This window comes from Aphelocoma coerulescens, chromosome 9 (genome assembly GCF_041296385.1).
Source record: "Aphelocoma coerulescens isolate FSJ_1873_10779 chromosome 9, UR_Acoe_1.0, whole genome shotgun sequence".
In the NCBI taxonomy this organism is placed as follows: Eukaryota; Metazoa; Chordata; class Aves; order Passeriformes; family Corvidae; genus Aphelocoma; species Aphelocoma coerulescens.
In genome coordinates, this window is record NC_091023.1 from 9193057 (window position 1) to 9218578 (window position 25522).

Here is a 25522-nt window from a genome sequence, read left to right on the forward strand (position 1 = left end):
CAGGCCCCACCGCGTTCCCACCGCGCTGCCCGCGGGCCGCGCCCAGACCCCCGCCCGCGCCCGCCCCTCCTCGGCTCCGTGACACCGGGCCCGGGCGGCCGTGGGGCTGCTGCGCCCTTGTCTTGCGCCAGGGGAGGGGGCGGGCGGCGCACCGAGCCCCGGCAGCGCGGCGGGCAGCTACGGCAGTGACATCAGCGCGCGGCAGGGACCCCGCGCTGTCTCCGGCGCTGCGCGGGAGGGGCCGCCCCTGAGGGACCGCGAGTCCCGGCGGTGCCGCTGTCCCCGTCCCTACGTGGGGACCGCAGGTCCCAGCGCTGTGGGATGGTGAATCCCGGCGCTGCCGCCGTCCCCATGGAGAAGAGGGGGAGGGGGAGGGGGTGTCAGCCGGGGCAGCTCTGTGCAAGTTTCGGGGAGTGTTTTCTGTTTCACTCCGAAGTTTTATTTTGACGATCCCTGTCACGGACACCCCGCGCGAAGCGCCGCGGGCGGGAGGAGGCTGTGTGTGTGTTGGTTTAATTAGAAACGAAAGGCTTGACGCCAAACATTGCAGGAACTCTTAAGTTCTGGGTCAGCTCCATAAGCTCTTTAATGGTAAGAGCCTTAAGCGCTCCCGGGAGTGCCAAGTCTCCGGTTGCTCCAAGGGGAAAAGCCCGCCCGGCCCGCCAGGGCAGCGCAGGTGCTGGGTGTGCGGACGCACCTGGCTCCGCAGGCGCGGGGCTCGCTCCAGCAGAGCGAGCAGAGAGCTCCCCCCGCCCGGTGTCGTCTGTGCGGAGCGGGGGGAGCCGCGCCGGCCGCCTGCGTGAGGAGGGGATATAGCAACCGCCAGCCCCCGCAGCCAGGCCAGGGCTCTGCCCGCTCCCGCTCCAGGATCAGGTTTCCCGCGGCCGGGGCGGGCGGCACCGCCTCCCCGTCCCCGCCTGCCGGGCCCGCGGCTGTGGGCAGCGCTGGCGGCGGGAGGGGCGCGTCCTGCACGGCCGGGGCCGCGGCAGAGCGGCGCGCAGCGGGCAGGTGCGGCGGCTGAGGCTGCGGCCGGAGCCGGAGGCGGCAGGTCCGTGCCTCCCGCGCTGCTCTCCCGCCGTCAGCATGAAGGTCGAGTTTGCCCCCATCAACATCCCGCTAAAGAGAAGGATCCAGACAGTCGCCGTGCTGCAGTGGATCTTCTCCTTCCTCCTGCTGGGTAACAGTCTTCCTCCTTCTTGCCCCTGCCCCAGAGAGGAAAGGGCAAGAAGCGGCTTTTTCCATGACCAGCGTTACCCGTGGGTATCGCTCGGTGCCAGCCCGTGGCTCCACGTGGGTGCCGAAGCGGCCAGGGGCGAGCAGCTCCCGACGATCCCCGGACGGGCAAGAGCATCACACTTCTTTCTTCCCTGAAAGCTTTGGATGGCTTATCCTCTTTTTGGGGGGTCTATTTCTTTCCTTGGGTTCTTCTTCAACTACCATCCTAAAAAGCTAGTGTCTGTGGTTCCTCATGGAGACACCAGTAGGTTTCTGACAGCAACTTTTTTATTGAACATGAGCATAAAGTCTGGTACATGACTAATGCTGTTTTCATTTGTAATTTCGTAAAATAACTTTATATGCTGTAGGTCAATAAAAGTCTTATTTAACAAGGTGATGAAAATTAATGGGCATTGTCAGTGAATTGGCTCAAATGAAGACACTTCTATAAAAATATCTTCACTGACTTTAAGAAAGTGTTGCTAATTCTACTTGGTAATCTTTTTTCACTGATTGTTCCTCTATAATTAATGTTCCTAATATCTTAATAGACACCTATCACTAAGCACCTTTTCACTGCAGCAAATCTTATTCACATGGGTAGGTGTCTTGAACTTGATGAAATTAATCACTTGATAAGGTAAAATAAGCCTTAAGCTCTATGAGACTAAATCCATGGATTGTATAAATTGGGAAGTGGTTATTGAATAGTCTGTTCTGAGATACAGAGCCACTGCTTAGCTGTGTATTACTGGAAATGCTGAAACACTTCAAGATCCTTTATGCTCTAGGATTTACAAGGAGAAAAGGAGTGTGCACATATCTTCCTTGTATGTCTTGCAAGTATATTATCCTTCAGATGGTCTGATGTCTTTCCGATTATTTTTTTTTAGCCCACACATGAGAGGTTTGGGGAAAGTATGGAGGGTATGAGGCATCTTCACAGATTAATCAGTAGATATTCTGCTACCTCTAAATTATATGTTGTTAAATGATAAACAGTTTATGTTTGTGGCTACATTGTAAATAGTCTGTACTTTCAATTTTCTGTTATTGAATTAGGTCTTGGCATGAGCCATTATTCCAGTCTCATAAAGCAGTGGAAGTTCAGGGGCAGTGGAAGAGAACAATTTTTTTTTCCTAACGTAGCAATACTGCTGCAGAAAACCACATCTTTCTGTGCTTACTAGAAGTGATCGGGATGCAGAAAATCCTCTCTCTGTAGTTTAGCAGGAAAAGTAGGCAGCGGTCTTCTGCAGCTGGGAATGCCAAGGAAAATCAACAAGGAAATGGTCTTATGTCTGGTTATGTTGAGTATAGTGAGTTCATATGATCATGAAAAAATCAATTTGCAAGAATGCTTGGTTAGCAATTTGATTCTAATAATAATTATCTGTTTGTGCTTCATGGGGATGTTTATCTTTAGAGCTGACCAAGGTGACCTTGTCATTTCGTAGGTGGATGCCTTCAGTCATAGGGCAGCCAGTGATCTGGCCAAAAAATTTCACTTAGCTGCAGGAAAATTCATGTGGATGAATCCTAAATTACTTCAAGCAGTGAGAAATGGGCTGGTTTCTGATGTTCTGGACTGCCCCTGTGTCTGGATTTTCCAGCTTTTTTTTCTTTTCTTTTTTTTTTTTTTTTTTTTTTCCTGAACAGCTGTTGCTTGTTTGTAAGCTTTTGAATTCAAAAGTGACACTTTCAAATCAAGGAGGGGATGCCCCAGTACGAGTGAAATACTGTGTGAGTTCATCACAGAACAGACTGTAGGTTTAGGCATTCTTTGGGTGTTTGTGTGTGGCTGGAACTAGTTTATGCCAAGCATGATCTTACGTTGATTGTCTGACTTGTGTTACATATCTGCATGTGAAAACTTGAACAGATAATGCCCTATGACAACTAATGATTCATAATACAGATAGAGGGATTCTGTTTAGAGCAATGAATAAATGGGGTACTGGCTTAACTGCTAAAGTTGCCCATCTAGGTATGTTGTAAGGTCCCATAGCTTAGTAAAATGAACTATAGGACTAACAGATGAAGTAAGATAACTCTGAACATTAGTGCCCTGATTGACAAAAGCTGAATTAGTTAATTATAGGCTTCAGATCTGGGGAGTGACATGTGAAAAAGAGATCTGGCACACTGAGTAAGCTGAAAGGGGAATGTGAGCCTATTGCAATTTAGAATTCACAATGTCACTTGGATAGAAGACTCTTGGTTTCATCTTCCTGGCTGAGAAATGTAAAATGTCCTTGCTCTTCAGGCTTGCTTTGTTGTAATGCTGCATGGTTTTCTGAGACTGTGGAATTGATGACTGAAAATGCCCTCTTGCTTGTGTGACTGACAATCTGGCCTGAAATACAGACATGCAATAGTTGTCGAAGCCTAAATCTCATCCTTACTGTAAAAAGAGCTAATCAGTCAACAGATACTGAAAAAAATATCAGCAGCAACCTGGTACAACAAAGTTCTGCTTCTTCATGCAGTGTACCAGCTTGGGCTGGATCTGCACTACAGATCTATTGCTTCTGCTGTGCAGTGTAGGCAGAGTAAACATGCCTCTGTCTCAAAAAAGCTGTACAGATGTGCACAGAATTTCATTATATACAAAAGGAACCTCTTTAAAATTCTGGCTGTAAGTTCCTGTGCTTCCTTGTTCTGTGCTGCAGGCTGCCAAAGTTCACCCTCAAAGGGAAAAGACAAGTTTTCGTTGTAACAGTGATTTGCCTGTTCATTATCCAGGGGCATGACACCAGAAGCAAAAATAAGTTCTGAAATACTGGGATATGTATGTTTCTGGATGAGAGAAATGCCCATTAACAAATTCCCACCATGTGTTGGCTGAAAATGCCATATGGCTTAATATCTTGTGTTCTCCAAGTGCAGCAGACCAGAAAAGTTTGGGTATAAGTTCCATGAAAGAGGAAAGTGTTTTAATTGGGCTTCTGTCTTTTGAAAGACAAGTGTTTTCAGTCTTGAGTCCAGAAAACTAAAGCTGTTAAAACTGAAAACTGGCAAATGCTAAAATCGTGCTATTTCTCACTGTATTAAACACAAATCCAAAACAGCTTCAGGCTGAAGCACAATGTCAAGCCATTAGTGTTATACTGCTGAAACAGCAAATACGTGAAGTTTTGCAATTTCATAGTACCTACTTTGGCTAAAAAGCCAAACCAGACAATTTTCTATAGATGGTAGTTTTTTATGCTTGTAATTACTGTTATTAGAGATGCACTGGCTTGGCCGGGGCTGACAGACCTAGGGCAGGTCTGACCCTGTTCCGAGCTTGTGCAACGCCCACACCATGTCTGCCTTGTGAGGCTGTGTGCTGTCTGCTCTTGATCACTCTGTGCCGTTGTCCAATGCAACTCCAGGCAGAAAGTCACCTGGAGAAATGAAATCTCCAAGCCTGTAAGTGCTGCTGGACTGACAAAGCAAAGAGGTTATATAACCCCCATTTTGTGTCATAGATTTCATGGTGCTTGTGCACTAAAGAAATTGTCACTGTCAACGAGTGCAACAGATGTGCTTGATGTTTGCAAGAAATCTTTGTTTTTAAGCTTGGAAATATTTTTCTTAAGAGCTTTGAATTAATTTTGCTGCATTTACCAGTATGTCTGATACCCTTCTCTTGGGAACAGGGGTAGGTTTTCTGTTTCTCACACAGCACACTGCAGTTGAGCATTTATTCTTGGTGTGTGAGCTGTGTGCCTCAGTACTGCACATCTGTCAGTGGGGTTCAGTTTGTATCAGGAGGTGAGTAGTACCCAGGCAGGAGGTAGATCAAAGGATTCTTTTAAAGGCAAAACCATTAAAACCAAGAAAAAAATCAGTGACATTTGGTTGAAGTGTTGTTTTCCCAGTGCTTTAGCCTTTTGTTTTCTTTTCTCTCTAATGTACACAAATCAAATGACAGTATTTTTGAAGAAAATAAAAATAGAAGGTGAGTTGGTGAGCTATGTTCCTGCTAACTTCTGTGCCCCTTATGTGAAAAGGGACAGTGGAGTTTGAACATGTACAAAATCAAATGCAAAACTCAGTAACTTGAGTGGAGTGGTGATGTCTTGGGCCAGACAATGAGAGAGGGAAATGAGAATTTAACCCTACAGCAGGGATACCAGGGTTTTTCTCTGAGAAAAAGTGATGGTAGGGGAGAATGGTGCATCTTCTAAGGCTCACCTTTGGGGCCCAGCAGTGTCCCTGGTCTCCTCACTGGGGGTTTAGGAAGTGACTGTTGTGCAGGCGCTCCTGTGTTTATTTGCGAAACCCTTAGTAATACAAAATCAGTATATAATACAAGGTATCCTTTAATATGCACAAAGCCACAAAATAATATGCTGAAGACATTGGTACATATTAAACTACATTCTGTTCTCTAGTGATTAAACTTCTGTGCATGTCGGCTGAAGCAGTCTGTTAACTGAACTTGCTGGACCCAGTTTTGAGTTGTGGATCTGGCTTCCCCAAAAGAATAGAAATGATGAAACATTTGCCACAGAGTGTGAGATTACTGCTGGAATAATAAGTGATTTCTGTGTTGAGAAAGCAGGTGTCAGTGTAATGTGCTAAGGCAAATATTAGCCTTTCCTGCAAACATGCCATGTTGGTTTGTTATCTGGTGCTGATTTAATTCATCAGCTATAGCTGGATAACTAATATAGTTTTGTTTTTCCTCAAAGCCTTTTTAAAAAAAACTCTTTTGACACTTAAGAAAACTCAGCTAAGCTCTGTGAGTCTTTCCTAGCAAGCTGGCTGGTATTGCTGCTTGTTTTTGAATACTCTGTATTCATCTATCCATGAAGTTTATTGGTGGCCTATGGGTAGGGACTGAAGTGTGATTGCAGAGAATAACAGGGTACTTACTGACTAGTATGTGTAGGAATGCTGCTTCTGTTACCTACGTCTTAGGGAGGGAATTTAACCATGTGTCTCTTTGTTTGTATTTCTCAAAAATAAGAAGAAAAATGGCTCTTCTGTGTCAGGCCAGAGACCCTATACCTGAACATGAGTGATAGTGAATGCCTAAGGAGAAAGAAAAGAAGTGGGAAATATGTAGACTAAATTTGTCATTCTGTCTCAGGATTTGGCAATTAGTAACTTGGGGATTTATGGCATCCAGACCACTCTACCTCCAAGTCAGTTGTCTGTAGTGCTCTGTATCTCTAGTTTATCAGTATTTGCAGTGGAAGATCTTGGGAACTGGAACCAAATTTCAGCATAAACAGGCCTTCAAAGCTTGGCATCTGAGGGTTTATGTTTGTTATCCTAGTGCTGTTGAGATTCACCTTCCTTGGTAGGAATGCTCAGATATCCTTGTGGCTCCCAGTTGTAACCAATAACCTGACAAATGTCCTCACAGGAGACTGATACATATTCAACAAATGCTAGCTGCCCAACCACCTCAGTTCTGGACATGGCTACCAAATTCCTGGGGATGCCAACAGTTTTCCAGTGCAGTTAGTTTAAATGAACTCCCAGCTTTTTCTTTGCTGGCGAGTCCTTATCTGCCATGGATAAAAAGCGTCAGCAGGTTCCTGTGTTACTGGTAGAAAACTGTATATTGACAGAATTGCACAGAGTAGTAGGCTTTAAACAGGACAGTAGTAACATTACATCTCCATTTTTTAAAAAAGAGGCTTTCTATGTAAAAGCTGCAGAGCAATACTCTGCAGAGGCATAAACTTGCTTACTGTTGCTTTGGCAGGCTGCCTGTTATCAGGTGTTGCCTTTTGTCTCAGGTCTTACTTTGGTGGGAATACTGGAGTCCATTTGCTGTAGTTGTTACTTCAGTTGAATTTCTGTCATTTTCTTCATGATATATATAAATAATTTAGAGAATATTTTCAGAAATTAAGGCTGATTAATTTTTTGTTCCTGCATGAAAATATCCTGTAAGTGGGGAAAATATTTTTTTTTTAATGCCAAAATCAGCTGATCAGTGGTAGATTGGGGGATAATTGAGAGGAGCAAATGTTCACTAGGGATGAAAACATCACTGCAATTCTCCTGTGTTCCCTCCAAAGTTCTGTTCCCAACCCAGCTTAGGGACATTGCTGCTATGAAAACTAAGGATGAGAAAAGCACTGGCTTTTTGTAGATACATCAACATGGTTGTTGAAGAATGTAATTTTTCTTTTTGTTTTTTTCCCCCCCATGTCTGTGTGGTAAGAAACTTGCTTTGTGTATTGGTACACACATGTACTCATAAAGCCCCGGGAGGGGCAATGCTAAGAATCACTTCTCCACCTGTGTATTCACTAGGATGCCAGGGGATAAAGATGGGGTTTTTTACCATGTCCTTGGTGGGATGAGGTTCAAATTGCTCAACTCTGAATGCCTCCAGCTCTTTTAAGACAGAGCAGCATAATGTGTTTAGAGAAACCTTTGCTAATGGTATGTGGGACATGGCAGGAACTGGCTCGGAGCTGTCCTGAGTTGCTGGGCAGTCCTGAGGTTTTGGAGTGAGCTCCTTTGCATGGTTTTTGGAACACTGCAGAGAGCCTGTTGTGCTCCTTGGGGCGAGACCAGCACCCCTTGCACAAGGGACACACCTGCACTGCCCAGGCATGCTGTCCATGACTGCTCTGAGCATAATGGGAGCCTTCTCTTCTAGGGACAATCTTACATTCGGTGGCTTTCACAATAGATATTAATAAAACATTTTTGATGCCTTGGTAACTCCAAATGCATTTGAAGCTTCCAATTTCCAGATTTAACTTGTGCTGTTTTCCTGCTTCCTATCTCTGATATTTAACTATTTTATGAATTTGGTGCCCCCAGCTGCAAACTCAGAGCCTGTTTAATGATTGAAGGATCACGTGTATAAACATCATTGGGCAGGATGGCTGCCAGTGCTGATAGCTAACACTACATAGAGTGGTTTTCATCCATTTGTTGCAAAATATGAGTATCCATGTGTTGTAAATGGGAAATGGAGAAGTGACACATCAACATTGGCTCACAAACCCAGTGTTCAGAGTTCCATGGCAGTGATTTGTCTTTTAATCTATATTTCCTCCCCCTCCACCCCCCCAATCCAATATATCACAAAGATATTTTTCAAAGCTCTAATTCAAGTTCAACCAAAAAATTATGCTTAGAGCGTACACTGTAACTACACCCAAGTACATAATTATGCAGTAGAGTGACAAATCCCAAGTTATTCACCTTTTGCCTGAAATTTGTTTATGAATTTAGTTAAAATGGTTGCTATTTATTTGCTCACTGTCTTGTTTGAAGGAGAAAACATCAGGTTTGTGTTTATATGCTCACTGGTTTTGAGTCATCACTGTTTAGCTCATCTTGCAGGCTCTTAATACATTGAAATAATGAGGAGGTATGGCACAAGGAATTTGCCTGGCATGTCTCATTGGGAATGCAGTAATCAACTTTGTCCTACAAGATGCTGAGCTCCCCTTAGGAAGCGCTAACAGCGTACTTATCTCCCAATACCTTGCATGCTCTCAGGAATGTGTCCTAGCTAAAGCAAAGCAGCAAGCTTGTTGATCTTGTGTATGTTTGTCTGCATAGGATTAAGTACAACTATCTGGGCCTTCTCACTGCTGATGTAATTAGCTCTCACAGCAAGGATGCTTTGCTACAAAGCACTTTTCAGCTGTTTGCTCAGGAACTGATAGTAAAAAGCCATGTGATTCTGTGTTAAGCTGAAAGTGCTTCTGAAAGGAAGGGTAAGAAATAGAACTACTTACCAATTTTTGCATAACAACTTGAAATTAATTGATTTATAGCAGCTAAAAAAAACTTCTCATACTTGTTCAAACTTAAACCAAGAACCTTGGCATCCTGTCCAAATTAGCATTCCTAGAAATTTCTGTAGTTTCAGAATCTCTTCTTCAAGGAACAAGTAATGACTTTTCCTCAGTAGATTTCTGTGCCCTACTTTGAACTGATGATAGCGTGGGATTCTCTGTGAAATTGAGTGTCATATTTCACCTGTGTTACTTGTCTTGCAATAATGATGTTCCTTAGAACTTGTTTCAGTTCTTGTGAGCTTTCCACATTGACTTTGAGGGTCTGTGGGCCTCAGTTAGCTGTGGTGTTTTTCAAGACCTCTTACTCAAGTGCTCTTCTGTGGAAGACTGGGGTTGCTTGTATGAGGAGGAAGCAGTGAGCTTCTGTACTGAAGAATTCTGTACCGAAGAATGGAGTATCCTTGAAAATGGTAGATTTGATCCTGCTCCTGCTTTTGTTTATGGTAATTTCCTTCTCCCTTCCTCAGAGGAAATGCAATTCTTTATTTTTCTGATCATATTCCTGCTAGAAATGTGGATGTTCATCCCCTTCTTTCCTACTCACTATAACCAGCAACTTTGCTTGCTGTGTCTGCTTCTGGATTCTGTGGTAGTTCTCAATTGCCCCATGACAAGATATCCAATTCTATTCTGAAGGCACAGTCAAGCTAGGCACACGAACAAGCTGGTTGAAGTTCAGAAGAAGTAAATATTCAGGTTGGAGGAAATGCAAGTCTGCCTGTAGACCAAGATCTCAATTTCAGCAGCTCAAAACCTGCTTAGTCTAGGGAATCTGCTGACTTTTCAACACCCAAGTAATATCTTTCTTGAATAAAGGTGATCTGAGCTAGGATGAGTGGGTTTTACTCTTGGTACATCTGTTTATTGTAAAGTTTTCAGTTCTGGTGATATTTACATTGTGTGAGCCAAATTACTGCCTGAAGTATGTCTACTGTTTCTTTTTAATTCTGCTCTATTTAGTGGTGTATTTAGCTCAGTATGTTTCACTGGTGTAACTTCTTCTAGGACTTCACGGGATATTGCCCTCGTGAAAGCCAGTCAATTGTGAGACATAAAGTACTGCTTCTGCATTGTAAAATATCTCTGAAAAACGCCGGGTTCCTGCAACTCTGCCCATTGAGTCTTCCAGTGAGAACTAGGTCCTGTTTTGCTTGCCATTTTATAAATTTATGATACTAAAGCTCCCTTGCAACCTGGACTTCAGCATCTGTTCCATGAGCCTGCTGGGGTTTGTTCAGGAGGTGGCAGAGCAAGCAGGCTGCTGCAGGGGTACCACAGGGCAGAGAGCAGCAGGTCCTCCTCCTCAGATATCTCTGACCAGGGCTGCTCAGCGTGCTGCAAAACTGTAAAATTCTGCAAGTTCTACAAAGATAAAGTTTTCCATAGGATTTCCCTGAGTAATTCTTTCAAGGTTGAGCCCAAAGTAACGCACTGTATTTAACCAAACAACTTTTTCTTGCTCTTCGAATTGTGTATAATACAATTCTTATGTATCACTATTGTAGCATGATGTTACCTTTCTTACTAAATTGGGTTTGAAAGTATCAGGACTTACCTGCTGTTGTGTTCCCACGGCAGCAATGAACTTCCTCTTTGACTGACATGTTTAGTGGCTGAAGCAGAACCTCTTAATGTTTTGGTCTTGTCTAGTGCATCTCCTTGGCCACTGACAGCACTTTTGGCTGGGAGTAGAACTACCACCCTCATATTACAGGTAGAGAAGATGAGAAACAGAATAGAAAATGATTGCCTAACACCCCTGTAATTAGAAAAGAGATGTTTCTATGGCTCCCTTTCCCTTCTTTCCTTTCGCAGCTTTCCTTTCTTCTCACTCCCTGAAGCATTACATCCCTGTTAGCTCTTGCTGTCTCCTTTTATTTTGCCTTAGGTAAACCAGATGCTCTCTACCAAATGTCCAGTTGTTCAGTAGAGGGAGAAATAACAGACTGAGGTGATACACTCTTGTGATGTTTCGCCCTCAGTGTAACAACACCATGTGGAATAAGCTGAGTTCAACTTGTATGCATTTTGAGTGAATCTGTAAAAACATATCAAGGCTGGGCATTTGGGGTCTTAAAAGGACACCGATGTGATTCATGCTTGCTATGAATTGAATCACTTTTTTTCTCTTGTAGCAGAGTTTTGCTGTGGATTCTTCGTGATCCTGATTCTGGGTAACTTCTGGTTCCTTGCTGTTCTGTACCTGCTGTGGCTCTACCTTGACTGGGAAACACCATGTGCTGGGGGCAGACGGTCCCAGTGGGTCAGAAGCTGGACTGTCTGGAAGTACTTCAGAGAATACTTTCCCATTCATGTGAGTAAAAGGTTTCTCACAAACAGCTTGAATAGCCATAAGCATGGGCAAACATCTAAGACTCATCTTTGGTAAAATTCTAATACTTACTCCAGGGTGAACTTAACTTCTTTTTAAAACATGGGAAATCTGAGATTTAGTGACAAAAGGGGACAGGGCCTGGTTTTCTACTTGGACTGTTGGGTCATAAGATAGTGCTTCAGCACAGTAAATGCTAGACATGGTATCCTGACACATCTATTTAAGTCTTGTTTATCTGTAAAGCAGGACAGTAGTTTTAAGCGCTCAGAAGGAATTGCATTGTCATTGCTTTGATGTCCTGTCAACGTGCAATCGCCATAGCTGTTGTTTTTGAGGTAAATATTATAATGCCCACCACTGACTTTATTTTTCAGCTTATAAAAACTTCAGAACTGAACCCAAATCACAACTACTTACTTGGCTTTCACCCTCATGGGGTCCTAGTAGCTGGAGCCTTCGGAAACTTTTGCACCGATCCTACTTTCAAAAATTTATTTCCTGGGCTTACTCCATATCTTCATATCATGCCCATCTGGTTTGGCTGTCCCTTCTTCAGAGAATACATAATGAGTGCTGGTAGGTAAAAGCAGAATGTCTCAGCTGTTGATCCATATTTTAGCTTCTATTACAAATGTAGAGTCTATTCCTCTACTTATATATGGTAAGTAATTTCAGAAGGATCAGTGTTGGTGCTAAATTTAACCTCTATTTTATGATGAACTGTTGTGGCAAAACAATTTGAAGGTTTTATTAATAGCTCTGTAAACTATATCACTGAGTTGTTTTTTTCTTTCTGAAAAAAATTGCTGGTTTTCCTTTGAACTGTGAGACAGCAGTCCACAGTACCCATTATATACAAGAAGAGAAGGGCATAATAATTTGTAATGTTATTTAGTCATTAGGCAGGCACTTGTAAAACAAATTCAGGCTGATCTCTTACCTGAAGGGCTTAGTCTTACACACTACAAGTATCTTTCTACTCAGAACTTAATTACCTGCTTCTGATTGAAGTCCCATGTTGCAAATTTGTGTAATTGTAATTGCGATGTAAACTCTAAAGAGAGGGACCTTTTTTCTCTGTTCTGAGAAGCATGTCATAAAGGGGTGATATTCATGACTGGTGCTGCAGTAATAAAAGATAAAAATAACAAGCAATCAAGTTGGGGGAACAGAAGGATGAGAAGAATTAAATAAGGACTAGTGTTCCACCCCAGTGGTTTAATCCAGGAATTATTTTACTTAAATTCACTCAACTCCAGCATTTAAGTATGTTCTGATGCACAAGACTAGCTTTGGGAGACAGAGATCTAACTTAATTCCTGACTGCAACACAGATGCTGCAATCTCAGAGAAGCTGTTCCACTGCTCCATTCACAGAACCATGCCTAGGATCCTGCCCATATTAATATCAGAATTACTTATCTATGTATGCTTCAACATACCAGAGAATGCCTTTCCATGCAAATGTAATTTCTGAGGGTGTTCTTTGAGACTTGACAAGTGAGGGATTTGGCAGTGTTAGACCATTGCAATTTTAAACACTGTCTTTTAATCATTGTCTGGAAGTCAGATTTATATGTTTTTGGCATCTTGACCAATGAGAACAAATATTTACCTGCAGGATGAAAAACAACTGCAGTAAAAAGCACACTAAAGAATAGCCAGCACTGGAGCTCGGTTTTCACAGGTATGCAGCTGATAAATGAGAGGGGACCTTTGGTCTAATATACGTTATGAGTCCAAGCATAAAACACTTGCAAAATCCTCCATGTCCTGAAAGCCATGCTCCTGGCACAGTGTTTCATCTCCCAGTCTTTTTCTCCCTGTCTCCAAAACCTGCAGTTGCTGCCTCGAGAAGCGCAGTTTCAGCACTCCTGGGCTGCGGTGTGAGCACGGAGCAGTGCCCTGCATGCAGGCTGACAGCTCAGCTTTGGAAGGAGGCAGATTTGTCCTGGGGAAAGGCAGCAGCTCCTGCTTTCCTTTCCAGGGAAAATGCATGCTGACATGAATGAACGTCACTTGAATTATTTGTGAGTCTCAGGTCGGCTGCATTTTCAGAGTAACAGTGACTGTGAAGGCATATGTGGCAAACGGATGTAGCTTTTTACTGAGGTCTGAACATGCTCCAGTAGCAAGCTGTTCCTCTTGATGGCCAGCACTCAAAAGTAGATCACAGTCATCTTCCCTCTCTTATGAAATTTTTATAATCCACATTGTAAAGTCCCTATTAGAAAAAAAACCAAGTGGGTAACAGGATATCCAAAAGGATGTTTTGATACCTGTAAAACCAACAACAATGTAAGCTAGACATGATCTCTTAATTGTCACTCAGAGTATATGAATTCAACACAGTGTAATTAAACATGGCTTCTGGTAAATGGGAGCAATATAAGCCTTTGAAATAAAACTTAGGGCAAGAAGGAACCTTTGAAGGATTAGGTGCATATCTGTTAGAAAAGGGATTTTTCAAAGCACCAAGTCCAGAGCAAGATCTAAGGAGATGATAAAGTCTTATACAGCAGTGTGTCTCTGATGAAGTATCTGGATCAGCGGAGTACCAGAAAAGCTTCATATAATCTGCTATTTTAGCCTAAATATTGATGAGTGCTGGGGCCTGGTTACTAGAGAATGAGCTGATGCAATCATTGAGAATGGTACAAGTGAGTCTTTTCTGCTTCTTCTAATGCTGTCATGACTTTGCCTTAGATGGAGCTACTGCTTTAAAGCTTTGAAAAGAATTGAGGGCTATGCTTGGCACTGTAGCTCCATGTTTGAGTTAACAAGTCTTCTGTTCATTCTGTTAACCCCTCTATGCTGTATTTATATGCACCTGCTGCATGGCTTTAGCTGCTGCCTCTCAGCAGTGCCTGTTGCCATTCACCTCTTCTGCTCTTGGGCACAGAATCTCTCTGAAGGGGAGTTAAGTTGGCAGAAGAGCACACCCTGAAGAACTCAAAACTCTTGCAATAGGCAACAGAATTTAACTCATCAGTGTGAAATCAAAGCACGTGCCCAAAACCAAATCTGTTGCAAATTGAGGAGGTTGAACCCAAATCTTTGAAATATGTTCTGTGCTGTTATAATTTTGAAACGCCATTTATAGATTTAAAAATATTCTTAAATTCCACTGTACTTTTACATGAAAATCCAGTGGTCACTCTAAAATGTTTCCTCCTGAAGGAATGGTTTCTGCATCCAAGGAAAGTGTCTCATATGTGCTGAACAATGAAGGAGGTGGCCATGCATCCGTCATTGTGATTGGAGGAGCAGAGGAATCTCTGAATGCACATCCTGGAAGTTTAACACTGAACATCCTCAAGAGGAAGGGCTTTATTAAAATGGCCCTGAAACATGGGTAGGTCTTCCATGAAGCATGCTTTGAATGCAGATTGATTATTAAATATAATTCATATTATATTAAATTAGAGAATTTGAAGGAGTTATTTGCCTAAGAACATGCAGATGTCTGGCACAGGAGCTAGTCTGTCCACCTAGATCCAATCTGGGACTGTTGAAAACTCCTTTGACTTTCATAATTTGTAAGAAGTAGGTGTTATTAGCTTATCTTGTTTCATTTCTGTTGTTTCTTGCCCTAGCAAAGAGTAAGAATTATGAAATAGTATTAGTAAACTTGGGCTGGTTTTGCTGTGTAGAGCAAACATTCTTCTTTCTACTCTGTAAATTGAAGATACATTAAGGTAGAATTTTCTGAACATTTTAAGCAAACAAACAAACAAATTGGAAAGCCAGGCCCTGTTTTATTAAATCACTGAAAATTATGGTCTAGGAAGATTTGTTTTCACTATTATTCTAAAGACTTTCTTTTGAAGATTGCCATTTGCAAAAGTAAATTCCTGGGAATTTTTGGTGAAAATCTCAAGAAAAACTAGGTAACTTTTTACTATCAAGCAGCCATCATGGTATAATTAAACAGAGATGGTATCAATATCTTTTGAGTGATTTACATAGTATAAGCTGTTGTGTTTTTCCTGGACTGATCTAGTTGGTTTTATATTAGAAATATTGGAACCAATGATTTGTACCTGCTACGCTTTCTGAACAGCTCCCAGGATTATGCATTGACATGTGAAGCAATAAGAAAAAAATACTAGTTTTGAGAAATCTGTAACAGCTTTTTAAGCTATTAACTGGAGAAAAGGTTGTCTCTGAGAAGAGGAGCTCTCTGCTTTTTCACAACATGCAAAACACTAGAAACTGTTCTGTGCCAAAATTCCAAGGGCACACGTTTCTTATACATATCACTAGGATTCTCATAAAGAATTTGTTTGCTAATAGAATGTAACATTTTAGTATAATTTGTACCCAGAAACAACTCTTGTGTATTTGAATTAGGACTTTAGTGTCTAAATGAGTCTTTACTCAATTTTTGCTCAGCTGTTGATTAATTCAGTGGGATCCTCAACACTCTCACTAGCTTTTACTTATTTTAACCATAAAGTTTAGAAGAATAGTTAGGTACTTTTTTTTTTTCTAAGCATGTTGACAAATGTCTGCTCTGTCATATCACAAAAGTTGGTGGTGGTTATCTCTTATCTAAATTGATTTGGATTGAGAAATCAGATATACCTGTGCCTCTCATGACCTTGATTTCAAAAGTATCTCCAACACATAACAACAAGAGGAGAACACTTACAAAACACAGGAATGGCCCCTTTACTTACTCGCTTACTTTGATTCCAGTGATGGTTCTTCTCTTTCTGAAAGGGTCTTAGCTGTCTAGAGCCCTCCTCTGGGTGACAGTGCCTGTCTCTGCCTGAGTGGCTAAGGGCTACACCTCACATGGCCACTGTAACCAGCAGGCTACAGGTCATTTTTACAAACACCAGCACAAAAACCTCCTTCTACATGAAGCCTAGGAATTCTGACTTCATATCTCTCCAGCAGGGCTGTGGGACAGGGCGAGTCTGACAGAGCTCTTGCCCAAAGACTTGGCATCCAGTAGTTGCTTCTGGTTTTAATGTTTTCTTTTTAACAATTAACAAAATGGGAAGAAAATTTCCAACTCAAGTGGAAACGAAAGGGCAAGCAGGGCTTGTGGAATGCAGATGAGAAGACCCACCTGCCATCAGTGCCTGCACACATTCCTGGTGCTCATGATCTGCAGCAGCAAATACCAACACAGGAAGGAAGGGGCAATGCAGAGAGTTGTGCTCTGGCCCTGGCTCTTGTGCTGCCAGCACAGAGAAGCTGTGTTCCTCAGCTAGGAGCTTGTCAAATGTGGCCTGAATATGTCAGCAAAAGTCCTCAGCACTTCTGCAAAAGACACTGTGGTCCAAGGTAGTACAAATATCTGATATGAAGAAATCCTAAAGACACAAAACAAATGATGAATCAGCTAACTTATCTTTAATTTCACAATCTTAAGTTACTTATTTCTGTGTCTCAGCCTCCTACAGAGCATCTTGCAAAAGCCTTCACTACATTAAAACAAATCCCACAGTGTCAGGATGCTATTGCACCACAAGATGTTCCTGTTTGTCTTAGTGTTGTAGTAAAAAGTGGAGTGTTTACACAGCCACAGTAAGTACCAGGCTTTATGATATCTCCTTTACAGGTGGCTAGGTGATAAATCCACTTGAGAAAGAAACTTTGAGCAGACACCAGTTCGAATAGTATGTGGGAATGATAGTCTGTGTGAGTCCTCAGGCTAAAGAAGCTGTTGAAGCCGGTTTTTTTTTTCTGTATAGGTAGATCTTGATTGTCCACAGTTCTTTCCAGCCAGCTCTGTCCTCAGTGCATCCTCCTCAGGCATTCACAGCTCTGCAGAAATTCATTCTGACAATGTTCTGGCAATACTGCTATTTTACAGTAAGGTTTTTCTCGAAGACAGTGGGGGCTGAATAGAGCTAAGATGCAGAAACTAAAATTTAAGTAAATCAAATAAAACAAAACATCCCTGAATCCTTTGGAGACTGTTTAGGATTACCCTGATTTTTTTTTCTCTAAACTCTGTAGAATATTTAATGAATCTAAGCATTAATCAAAAACCATACTGCAGCCAAATTTTTAAATACAATGCTGGGTTTACCGGCTGGAAACAACTGCACCAATTCCATCCACTCAAGTAGTTTGTCCAGGAGCTAGTCAGTGCCTTTCCTCCCAAGCCAATTCATGAACTGAACGAAAACTGAATGAGAATTCATTAGGCTGTGCAAGAGCCAAAGTGAGTTCACATAATTTCTGTGGGTAGGATTTGACCCCGGTAATACCATTATTAAGGCTACTGTTTTCGAAAGTCCAGAGGAAGCAGGGTTTCACTGGGAATTGGACAGCAGAGGAGGAATTTGGCATTGCACTCATGTCTGTGAGGGTGTCTGTTTTTTATCATGGTTTTTGTGCTGAAACCAAGGGCACGCATTACTCCGGTCAAAAGACAAGGCAAAGCCAAGATCTGGTTTTGATGCCACCCAGCTGAGAGCACTATAAGGTTAGCAACAAGGCTTCTTTGCTTGCCAAGGTAAAAAATGGAGTGGAACAAGGGTGGAATTGCTGAAACAGTGGTGGATAAAGTCAAGCTTATGCTATATGCAGTTACGCGTTTTCATCATTCTGAACAGTCACAAATTGCAATAGGTTACCAAGTAACCAAATAGGTTACCAAATAACCAACCAACTAAATACTGCCAAAAGCAAGTTGATAGCTGTGTGCCAATCACTTTTTTTTTTTTAAACACAAACCAGCCAAGGCATTCAAAAAGCAGCTGCACGTGAGAAGAGTTGAATGCCTGTTGCTGATGAAATCTAAAGCTGCAGAAACTTTCTGTGCTGGTCGTTGTGAAACTATGTGATGCTGATGTGAACTGCAAGGCAAGTGCAGGCTGATGTAGAATTCTCAGTGTCCTCTTTGTTTTACAGGGCTCATCTGGTCCCGGTGTTTTCCTTTGGTGAAAATGAACTATTCAAGCAAGTTGCAAACCCCAAAGGTTCATGGCTCAGAAATGTACAGGAGAAGTTGCAAAAGATAATGGGGTTTGCTTTACCACTATTTCATGCTAGAGGAGTATTCCAGTACAGTTTTGGCTTAATACCTTACAGGCAACCTATACATACTGTTGGTAAGTTCCCAGCACCTTTTCCAATGTGTTTGCAAATGTTTAGAAATTCATCAGTGTGCTGCTAATATCTGTAAATTTATAAATCTGTTGTAACAGAAAGAGTTGATTGCTGTGCATCTCAAACAAGTATGTGAGATTTAAATTGTTTTTTGATTGCTGTCCTTCCCTGTTAAAAGGGGCAGTTCTTTTCCCTCTTTCCCCTTTCTGTCCCAGGCCAAATCTTAGTCTTCATTCTCAGTTATCCATAGGCTTCTATCCTAGGCAAGCCATAAAGAAATCCAAGAGTTGTCCAGTTTTTACGAGAGGGCTGCCACAGCTCTGCAGCTGCTGCTGTGGGTTCTGGATGCTGTAGCTGTTTTGTGAGAAGCCCAGACCTGCCATTTCTTAGCTCTGCAGAGAAGTAGCAGTTGGATGTTGCAGCTGATGCACAGCCACCCCAGCAGAGCTCTGGAACAGGGCTACTGGAAGGAGCTTGTGTGGTCCTGACCTGCTGCTCATCAGGACAGAAGGAGAGATGCAGGAGGAAAGGGAGAAGACACAGTGCGGTGCCACAGCCCTTGGGCAGGCTGCCACTTAGATGGCTTTGCAGGTCTTTAGGGTGTTTCCTTCCCTCTTGGTTTTTTCCCTTGGAAAGATCCAGTCATGTTTAATTGTAAGCCTGCATGCCATGGTGACAGCCAGTTCAGGAGAGTGTTTTTCCCCAAAAGCTTTCATTACTGCCCATCTACTCTCACTGGAGTGTGGAAGAGAATATATTTTTAATGGTTTTACTAGTGCTATTGACAACCACACCTTTACAAAATAGGTGATGCTGGGTGTCATGCAAAGGCATTAGCTGTCTGTCTGTATATTTTTTGATAAATAATTTTTAGCCAGATTCTGACCTGAGTGAACTAAAGAAAATTGAGCTGTTCTGGTGTTCCACAAGAGACATTGAAGGTGGTCCTCCCTTTAGTGGGGGGATGATTTGATTATAGTAAGAAACAAATAAAAATATTTATGACAAAAATGTAGCCCTTTTTATGTTAAATTTTATGCAAATCTCTGTTTTATCCGTTCATGCAGTTAAATATTTTGAAAATATTTAGTTTTGAAAACCCACATTATATACAGGCAGGCTAAAAATGTCACTTATTTTAAAGCCAAAAAGTTATCAAAGCTTTGGAATGAGATGTATTGAATGAGATGTATATGCTGCAATTTTTATTTGGGCTGATGACACTAGGACTGTTTTGAAGCTTAAAATGTCTTATTCTTTGAGGCATTTCTTCATCATGACAAGAGCTCAGGAGTGCTACAAATCAGCAAGACCAGAGTCTTGCAACAGAACTTGTAAGAACTCATGAAATCCTTTGCCTTTTGTGTCTCTTTCCCCATGTTTGATAACTATCACAATGTCCCTGTGTCCTTGAAAGTGTGTGGGGTGTTCTTGGTATGGCTCAACATGACTTTGAAAGCATTGGCTCAGCTCCTGAGAGCTGCAGAGGCACAGTGAGCTCAACTGAGGTGATGAACTGTGCTGTCAACATAGCCAAGTATGGGTGATTTCACTCCTAGTTCAGAAGCCATGGATCCACGAGCCATTCAGCTAAGCCAAGATCTGTGAAGTTTGTGTGTTTTGGGCTTGATGAATGAAGTATTTTTGGCTTTCCTTTATGTTTTTTTATTTTATTACTGCTTTTCAGAAATATCAAATATCAAATTAAGCAGGTTCCTTAAAGCTGCACATAATATTAGAGAGATGAGTGTAGTTTTCAATTCCACAAGAAATCTTCATTCTTGAGAGAAGAGACTGTTGCACAAGGGCTTGGGGGCTGTTTGCTGTTTCCAGTCCTGCCTCTGGAAATCCTGTATTGTATGTATATTGATTTCACACCCCTCTAAGGTATTGCTCAATCCAGGGCTGGGTTCCCACCCCAGCCATGTAAAGTCTGAGTTTCAGCACCACACAGGGCCCGAGAGCTGTTAGCAGTTGGAGCTGCAGCAGGAAAATGTAGGCTCGGCTCTTTGTGGTTCTGGCTAGGCTTCCCTTTAGTCATCACTATCCAATCTGAAGTGGCAACATCTGTTGAAAGGGATTTTCAGGTGCCTTTGGAAAAGCTCCTGAAGGTGCTTTTAGCTCTCTGTTTTTCCAGACTTCCTCTGTAATCCCAGTCAGGTCTGTTAAGGTCTTGGTGCTTCCAATGCAAGACCAGCTGTCAAAATCTGGTGATTGAACAACACAGGAAAGACTGAGGTCATGGGAAGCTCCTCTTAGCAATCCACTTTTTAGCCACAGCTTTTTGTGGAAGAGAAGGCTGCCTGCTGGATTTCCATGGAGTAACCTCCCATGGAGCAGGTAGCAGGCTTTGCACAATGCACGGAGAGCATTTTGGTTCCAGTCACATTAGTGAGCAATGGATGGTTCCAAGACACCTCACAGGGTTTAGGGGATTTGCGTGCTACCCTCCCTAGGCTGAGGTCACCAACAACATTTCTGTACAATGATATCCATTGTGAATAAATTGGAAGAGAAATATTTCCTTCAGTCCTGTTCATGTGACTGTGTGGTTGAGGGCACCACTGTCCTCTTAAGCGTGTCCCTCACACTGAGTAGTTTTACTATTCAGATCAGAACAGAAGACAGAAAGTACATTTTTTTTAAATACTGTGTTGAACTTGTAGACAGCACATAACCCATGGGATTGCATCTTGCAGTGTAAACTGCTCCTTCAAGTTAGAGCTTATCACTCTTCTCATTTGCTCTTTTGCGGGCAGACTGAAATGTTGGGCGGGGGGGTTAATTCATTTTACCCGAATGTGAGCAAAAGGAAGTGGAAAACCAGACCCAGGACTCAGGCTTGTGAAGGGCGGGATCAGGCCCCAGGGTAAGAAAACTGTGCTGTGATTCTGCCATCTGGCTGGGAACTGTGGTGGAGCTGTTACAGAAGGGACAGCAATTTGCTTAAAAAGATGTGTCAGTGAAGCTAATGCTGTTGTGTTTGATTTACAGTGGGAAGCCCCATCCCTGTAAAACAGAACTTGAACCCCACCAATGAAGAGATCGATCAGCTTCATGCATTGTATCTACAGAAGCTAAAGAAATTATTTGAAGAACATAAAAGTAATTACGGCATCCCTGAGCATAAATCTCTCATCTTCGAGTAGCAAATTACAAGTTGTAATTCCAAATCTCACGCAAACAGTGTCTGCTGAAAGATGTCTTTCTTGCAATCCATATTTTGCAATCTGTAATTATCCTTATGTAAGGAATACATAAAGAAAATTAAGAAGGGAATATTAGGGATTTATTGATTTTTATCCTATTGGGCGGTGGGGGGAGGGACCTTTGGGATGTAAGCCTCGAAGTCAGTGCTGTTTTGAATGTCCTTTTAGGTTCATGTGTGCCAGAAATGCGAGTGAGAGACTCCACACAGGTATTCTTACCACCATGGTACCTACCCATAGCTTGAGCATAGGAAATTGCCCCAGCATGAGATCACTAGCAGAAGTAAAAATCCAAGAAGTCTTTGATTAGAGGTCGAGAGACTTACCAGCATTTATCAAACATGACAACAGGTTGTTCTCTGAACGTCAGAAACCCTTGCTGCTCTTCCACAGAAATGAAGGTGTGTGTTTTCAGCAGATGGCTACTGTAAACTACTTACATGAGAATTCAAGACTAAATAGGAGCCTTCAGCCCTGAGTAGGATACTGGGAAAAACAGTTTATCCAAGTCATGGAGCAGAGCAAACCTTCTGTTTGGGGAGCTGTGTTGAGTTTGTTGTGTGCATGTGCGTGCTGGGTGGTGGGAAGCACTGAATGATGTGACTTTTCTGAAAATCTGTGCTTTGGATCATAAGTTTGGAAGATGAAGCAGCTTTGGTAGTTTCAGCCTCAGAAGAGAAAGCAGGCACAGAACAGGGGAAGTGAGGGAATCATGGGAACTCTTCATCCTGTGCGAATTAAAAATGATCCTATGTCAAGCACTTGCACAGAAGGAAAGGGAGCCCAATTTGTTCAGTCAGTTCTGAAATTTCACCAAGGAAAGTGTACTTGATAATGCCTTTTTTTTCCCTACTGACAGCTGTGGGGAAGTATGTGTTATGCTGGTGCTGCAGGGTGACACAGTGTGAGCATAGCTCTAGGGTGCAGCATTGTATATAAACTCAGTGCCTGAATTTGAGAAAAGATTTATCCTTAATGTGGATATCCACTTCAGAAAAGAAAAGAAAAAAATCTTAGCCAAATACTTTTTCAGTGAAAATTCCTATGTCTTGGAAATTATTGTGCATGGAAAGAATTGTAGTATATTACTGAATTTTTATGAGATAAATTCTTGTATTTGTTATGTGCCTTCTGTCTGCATGCAAACTTTTCAGATCTGATGTCAGTGAAGTTTGTTCTGCTTTAAGCTGTTTAGGTGCCTGAATATTACATCAGTTAGGTGGTCTGACAGGTTGTGCATGGGCTTATCAGGCAGCTTGGGCATCTTCATTTGGCTTAGTTCAGCACTGAGATGCTCCAGGAATAGCAGCACTGGACACATTGTGTATTTGATTGGCTGGAGGCTCTTAGAGGAAGCACAGCTGGGGCTTTGGGAACAAGGTAGAACTCTGGGAAGAAAATATCTTAGCAAGATGAAGGTGTTTAAAGAAAAGAGTGGAAATTACTTCTACGGAGTGTGCTCTGACTGAAGCAATGCCCCAAAGCCAAACAAGTATTTGCCAGACAGAGCGGATGTATGTGCTCCAAAAAACCCTCCAGCAACAAGTTGGTTTCCTTAAGAGGGCTCTTCCTTCTAGTGACTCTTTGTCATCCGGATGTAAACAACCCTGAGCCAATGCTGAATCCTGCTCTCATTTTCTCTACAATGACACAATCACTCTGGGAACCAGGGCTGGAATTTGCAGTGCCTGAAGAAGCCCCTCTTCCCTGACAGACTGCTGCCAGTGTGCCCACAATTCACCTCTACCTGAGCTTTCTTGGTGCCATGTGTGCTTGCCCTCCCTTCCCACACCTTTGCTGATCACTGATGATCACTGCGGTGTAGGTATCTTGCTTCCTCACTCTCTGTCCACCTTTCCCTGGGTTGCGATCTCTGGTCTCTATGCATAGAAAATACTGAGTGGTGGCTTATTCAGCAGAAATGGGGTTTAGGAACAGGGTTTGAGAAGAGGAAGCACAACAGCTGTGCATGTTTGACACTGGCTTAAGATCAGGATTGTTTCAGCTCTGGAAAGGGCATGTTTCTAAGGAGGCAAGTTTGTTACCTGGGAAGAGGTCTCAGGGTCTTGAGGATTGTACTAAGAGATGATCCCTGAGCAGTTGCTTTTTCTTAGCCAGCTATGTGAAATTTCCTTTGGATTTGACTCTTTGCTGCCTGCCCTGATGAGTAGTGCTGATTATTCATGAAAGAAGAATTTGGAGTCTATGTCAGACTGTTCTCTCCTAGATCATCTGCTCTAATGAGATATTTCCTCTCATTCTCTGTTCTTCTTCCATTACCTTAATGATACAGAAGATCAGGCTGTAAATTTAAAAATACTAGCATTGGGTTGAGGATGGGAAGTAACAATGTTTTTTTGTTGATCAAATTAATCAAAACTTTTAGGGAATATGTGGCTACCGATTTTGGAACAATATCTGGCCCTACAAACAGGCTTTCCTCTGAATTCCATGAGAAAATTATCTGTGGGCTCTGTGTACCATCCATAACTGGCTGAGGTAGAACAAGTAGGGATTGTGTTACTATGGCTACTGATACTGTCATTGCTTTGTAACAATGGTGATGGTAAAAGAAACAAAAAAACTAAAAAACCCAACAAAAAAACAACAAACCAAGAAAATCTCCAAACAAGTATTTATTGTTGCTCAGCTACCACTGCATATTGCTTATGATGGTCCTTCCAAACTACCTTTTATTAACCAATTGTCTAGTGTACCTAGGACTATTTTAAAATAGAACTTCTGTCTCTAAACGTGATACACATGGTGTCATCTAAAATATTTACATCTGTGTTAGTGTGTGGATCTGTAAAGAAGCCCTGCAATCCACAGCCCTGGCAGCCATAGACCTGTTTTGGCTACCACAGGCACCATTCCCAGCACTGGTGCAGCTGCTAGGAGGCTGCCCATTGCTGGAGCAAGAGTCTCCAGCTGCAGTTCCTGCTGGACAAAGCAAGAGCAAGGAGCTGGTGGGAATGGTGACACCACTTCCCCCAGCTGCAACTGGAAGAACTAGGGAGTGCTCATATTCCTGGTGGGATGTCCACACTGCCTGGGGCCTGCTTCGTGGGGTGTTCCTCTTTGTGCCTTTTAATGCCACACGTAATCCCAGGAAAGCCAGCCATCCATCAATAGGAGAAGCTCTGCCTCTGAAACATGCAAACACTGCCTCCCTGATGTGCTCAGGATGAAGTACCTGCCTGTTCTCTCCTGTGTGAACACCTCTGGGCCAAATTCAGTTGGCAGACAGTCAGTCCTCGAGTATTTTTACTTGTGAACTACACAGCATAGTTTACACTTTGTAGCTTTTTATTGTACCTGTAAAATATGAATGTCAGTTGTTTCAATGATAGCTGTGGCAAGGAGGTGTGAGATAATAAAGCTTTGTACCAAAGTGGGCTTGTGCTGACTGGATTTCAGATACTCATCGCTGCTGTTGGGTGAGGATCCTGGCTGAACTTGAGGGGTCACATTAGCCTGGCTGTCAGGCTGTACTCTTATTATGCTGAGAAATCTGGATGGATTGCTTGATGCAGTCTCCTGAGGAGAGCCTGAAGCCAGCTTCCTGCTGGGATTCCAAAGGGTCTGAGGAAGAAGTGACCTACAGCAGGCAAGGCCTGGGCTGTAGCAGCCCACAATCAGTGCCAAGGGGGCACAGCTGGGAAGCTGGAGCATGAACAGGTGGACAATCCTCTGAAGAACTGGTGAAATAACAGCTTTTGGAGTTGAATTCAATTTCAGTATAAAGAAAAGTTTGAATTTTAAGTGCAAGTTGCATGAAGGAGTCCAAATCTTAGTAATGGTATCCTGGAGAGAAAAAGCCCTGCAGAGACTCTGCTTCACTGTAGGAACTGGGGAGCTAAACAGCTGCTTGGAGTAAAAAATGTGTTGCATTTGCCTGTTGGGAAGAG

At 42.6% G+C, this 25522-nt stretch overlaps 1 protein-coding gene across 1 annotated transcript; it reads left to right on the forward strand.

The window, feature by feature from the left end:
- Positions 1 to 892: 892 nt before the first annotated feature.
- MOGAT1 (monoacylglycerol O-acyltransferase 1) lies at positions 893 to 25005 on the forward strand. The gene is made up of 6 exons (XM_069024858.1): positions 893 to 1177; positions 11129 to 11307; positions 11703 to 11904; positions 14509 to 14683; positions 18205 to 18404; positions 21397 to 25005. Exons 1-6 carry the CDS (start codon positions 1084 to 1086, stop codon positions 21549 to 21551), a joined length of 1005 nt encoding a protein of 334 aa, XP_068880959.1. The 5' UTR covers positions 893 to 1083; the 3' UTR covers positions 21552 to 25005.
- Positions 25006 to 25522: the final 517 nt, after the last annotated feature.

Bases quoted from the DNA above. Each gene is read 5' to 3' on its own strand.
- MOGAT1 (XM_069024858.1), top strand. From the start codon at position 1,084: ATGAAGGTCGAGTTTGCCCCCATCAACATCCCGCTAAAGAGAAGGATC. The intron at 11,308-11,702 runs GTGAGTAAAAGG...TTTATTTTTCAG, and splicing joins GAGAATACTTTCCCATTCAT to CTTATAAAAACTTCAGAACT. The intron at 14,684-18,204 runs GTAGGTCTTCCA...TTTGTTTTACAG, and splicing joins AAAATGGCCCTGAAACATGG to GGCTCATCTGGTCCCGGTGT.